This window comes from Calidris pugnax, unplaced genomic scaffold, assembly GCF_001431845.1.
Source record: "Calidris pugnax isolate Ruff unplaced genomic scaffold, ASM143184v1 scaffold2676, whole genome shotgun sequence".
Classification (NCBI taxonomy): Eukaryota; Metazoa; Chordata; class Aves; order Charadriiformes; family Scolopacidae; genus Calidris; species Calidris pugnax.
The window spans coordinates 669-4,319 of NW_015092738.1; the positions used below are offsets into that span (position 1 = coordinate 669).

A 3,651-nucleotide genomic window follows, 5' to 3' on the forward strand; every position below is an offset into this window, starting at 1 on the left:
GGCTGGCGCCGCGCTGGGCGCCGCCCCCTCTCCCCCCTCCTCCCGCCGCCGCCTGTACGGAAACAAAATGGCGGCGCCCGGCAGACGGCGGCGGCGACAAAATGGCGGCCCCCAGCGGGCGGCGGGGAGCGCGGGGGATTGTGGGATAGCAAAGGGCCCCCCACGTGACCGCCAGTAACCCGGAAGAGGCGGGCCCGAAGCGGAAGTCCCGCCCCCCCCGCGTTTTTTGGGGCGAAAAAAGGGGGAAACGGAGCCCGAAATGGAGGCCCCGACGGCGGGATTTGGGGCAGAAAAGGGGGAAATCGGGAACGGGGGGGAGGGGGAGGCCCCGCCCCCTGGAATTGGGGCGAAAAGAGGCGGAATGGGGAGGGAAGGGGAAGGGGAGGCCCCGCCCCTGCGAAATGGGGGGAAAAAGGGGGAAAAAGGGAGCGAGGGGGAGGAGGAGGAGGAAGAGCAGGAGAGAGAGGAGGAGGTGACCCCCGAAAATGAGGAGAAAAGGGGCGAAACGAGGAAGAAGAGTGAAAAAAACCAGCCCGTGAAAAATGGGGGGAAAAGGGTGAAAATGGAGAGTGAGGAAGAGGAGGAGGAGGACGAAGATGAGGAGGAAGATGAGGAGGAGGAAGAGGAGGAGAGGAAGAAGCCGCCCTCCAAAAATGAGGAGAAAAGGGGCAAAAAGAGGAGTGAGAGCGAGAAAACCCAGGCTGTGAGAAATGGGGCGAAAAGGGTGAAAATAGAGAGTGATGAAGACAAAGATGAAGAGGAAGAAGAGGAGGAGGATGATGAGGACGAGGATGAGGAGGAAGAGGAGGAGAAGAGGAAGAAGCCGCTCTCCAAAAATGGGGTGAAAACGGGCAAAAAGACGAGTGAGAGTGAGAAAAAACAGCCTGTGAAAAATGGGGCGAAAAGGGTAAAAATAGAGAGTGACGAAGAGGAAGAGGAGGAGGAAGAAGAGGAGGAAGAAGAGGAGAAGAGGAAGAAACCATCATCCAAAAATGGGGTGAAAACGGGCAAAAAGATGAGTGAGAGCGAGAAAAAACAGCCTGTGAGAAATGGGGCGAAAAGGGTAAAAATAGAGAGTGACGAAGAGGAAGAGGAAAACGAGGAGGAAGAAGATGATGATGAGGAAGAGGAGGAGGAAGAGGAGAAGAGGAAGAAGCCACCCTCCAAAAATGGGGTGAAAACGGGCAAAAAGAGGAGTGAGAAAAACCAGGCTGTGAGAAATGGGGCGAAAAGGGTAAAAATAGAGAGTGATGAAGACAAAGATGAAGAGGAAGAGGAGGAGGATGATGAGGACAAGGATGAGGAGCAAGAGGAGGAGAAGAGGAAGAAGCCGCTCTCCAAAAATGGGGTGAAAACGGGCAAAAAGATGAGTGAGAGCGAGAAAAAACAGCCTGTGAGAAATGGGGCGAAAAGGGTAAAAATAGAGAGTGACGAAGAGGAAGAGGAAAACGAGGAGGAAGAAGATGATGATGAGGAAGAGGAGGAGGAAGAGGAGAAGAGGAAGAAGCCGCCCTCCAAAAATGGGGTGAAAACGGGCAAAAAGAGGAGTGAGAAAAACCAGGCTGTGAGAAATGGGGCGAAAAGGGTAAAAATAGAGAGTGATGAAGACAAAGATGAAGAGGAAGAGGAGGAGGATGATGAGGACAAGGATGAGGAGCAAGAGGAGGAGAAGAGGAAGAAGCCGCTCTCCAAAAATGGGGTGAAAACGGGCAAAAAGATGAGTGAGAGCGAGAAAAAACAGCCTGTGAGAAATGGGGCGAAAAGGGTAAAAATAGAGAGTGACGAAGAGGAAGAGGAAAACGAGGAGGAAGAAGATGATGATGAGGAAGAGGAGGAGGAAGAGGAGAAGAGGAAGAAGCCACCCTCCAAAAATGAGGAGAAAAGGGGCAAAAAGAGGAGTGAGAAAAACCAGGCTGTGAGAAATGGGGCGAAAAGGGTGAAAATGGAGAGTGAGGAAGAGGAGGAGGAAGAGGAGAAGAGGAAGAAGCCGCCCTCCCAAAATGAGGAGAAAAGGGGCAAAAAGATGAGTGAGAGTGAAAAAAAACAGCCTGTGAAAAATGGGCGGAAAAGGGTCGAAACAGAGAGTGAGGAAGAGGAGGAGGATGATGAGGAGAAGAGGAAGAAGCCGCCCCCCAAAAATGGGGTGAAAACGGGCAAAAAGAGGGGCGAGAGCGAGAAAAACCAGGCTGTGAGAAATGGGCGGAAAAGGGTCGGAACAGAGAGTGAGGAAGATGAAGAGGAAGACGAGGAGGATGAGAAAGAGGAGGATGATGAGGAAGAGAAGGAGAAGAGGAAGAAGCCGCCCCCCAAGAATGAGGAGAAAAAGGAGAAAAAGAGGAGTGAGAGTGAGAAAAAACGGCCCATGAAAAATGGGCGGAAAAGGGTCAAAACGGAGAGTGAGGAAGAGGAGGAGGAAGAAGAGGAGGAAGAGGAGGAAAAGAGGAAGAAGTCACCCCCCCAAAATGGGGTGAAAACGGGCAAAAAGAGGAGCGAGAGCGAGAAAAACCAGGCTGTGAGAAATGGGCGGAAAAGGGTCGAAACGGAGAGTGAGGAAGAGGAGGAGGAGGAGGAAGAAGAGGAGGAGGATGAGGACGAGGAGGAGGATGATGAGGAAGAGGAGGAGAAGAGGAAGAAGCCGCCCTCCAAAAATGGGGTGAAAACGGGCAAAAAGAGGAACGAGAGCGAGAAAAACCAGGCTGTGAGAAATGGGCGGAAAAGGGTCGAAACGGAGAGTGAGGAAGAGGAGGAGGAGGAGGAAGAAGAGGAGGAAGACAAGAGGAAGAAGCCGCCCCCCAAAAACGAGGAGAAAAAGGAGAAAAAGAGGAGTGAGAGTGAGAAAAAACGGCCCGTGAAAAATGGGCGGAAAAAGGTCGAAACGGAGAGTGAGGAAGAGGAGGAGGAAGAAGAGGAAAAGAGGAAGAAGTCACCCCCCCAAAATGGGGTGAAAACAGGCAAAAAGAGGAGCGAGAGTGAGAAAAAACAGGCTGTGAGAAATGGGCGGAAAAGGGTCGAAACGGAGAGTGAGGAAGAGGAGGAGGAGGAGGAGGAAGAAGAGGAAAAGAGGAAGAAACGGTCCCCTAAAAATGGGGTGGAAACGGGCAAAAAGAGGAGTGAGAGCGAGAAGAAACAACCTGTGAAAAATGGGGCCAAAGGAGTGAAAATGGACAGCGAGGAAGAGGATGAAGAAGATGAAGAGGAGGAGGAGGAAGAAGAAGAGAAGAAGAAACCAACTTCCGAAAATGAGGAGAAAAAGGGCAAAAAGAGGAGCGAGAAAAAAATGGGTCTGAAAAACGGGCGGAAAAGAGGGAAAATAGAGAGCGAGGAAGAGGAGGAGGAAGAGGAGGAGGAGGAAGAAGAGGAAGAAAAGAGGAAGAAGCCGCCCCCCAAAAACGAGGAGAAAAAGGGCAAAAAGAGGAAAGAGACTGAGAAAAAAACGGGTGTGAAAAATGGGCGGAAAAGGGGGAAAACGGAGAGTGAGGAAGAGGAGGAAGAGGAGGAGGAAGAGCCCCCCCCCAGCGACTCGGACGAGGACCTCCCCCTAAATGAGGAGAAAAAGGGCAAAAAGAGGAGCGAGAAAAAAATGGGTCTGAAAAACGGGCGGAAAAGAGGGAAAATAGAGAGCGAGGAAGAGGAGGAGGAAGAGGAGGAGGA

The 3,651-nt window shown here is 51.9% G+C and overlaps 1 protein-coding gene across 1 annotated transcript; it reads left to right on the top strand.

Moving 5' to 3' along the window:
* Positions 1-541: 541 nt before the first annotated feature.
* Positions 542-3,317, top strand: LOC106900559 (ABC transporter F family member 4-like; the record flags this gene model as incomplete). Its single annotated transcript, XM_014962645.1, has 2 exons — positions 542-2,632; positions 2,774-3,317. Coding segments are annotated over exons 1-2 (2,614 nt in total), but the record flags the coding sequence as incomplete, so codon positions are not given.
* Positions 3,318-3,651: the final 334 nt, after the last annotated feature.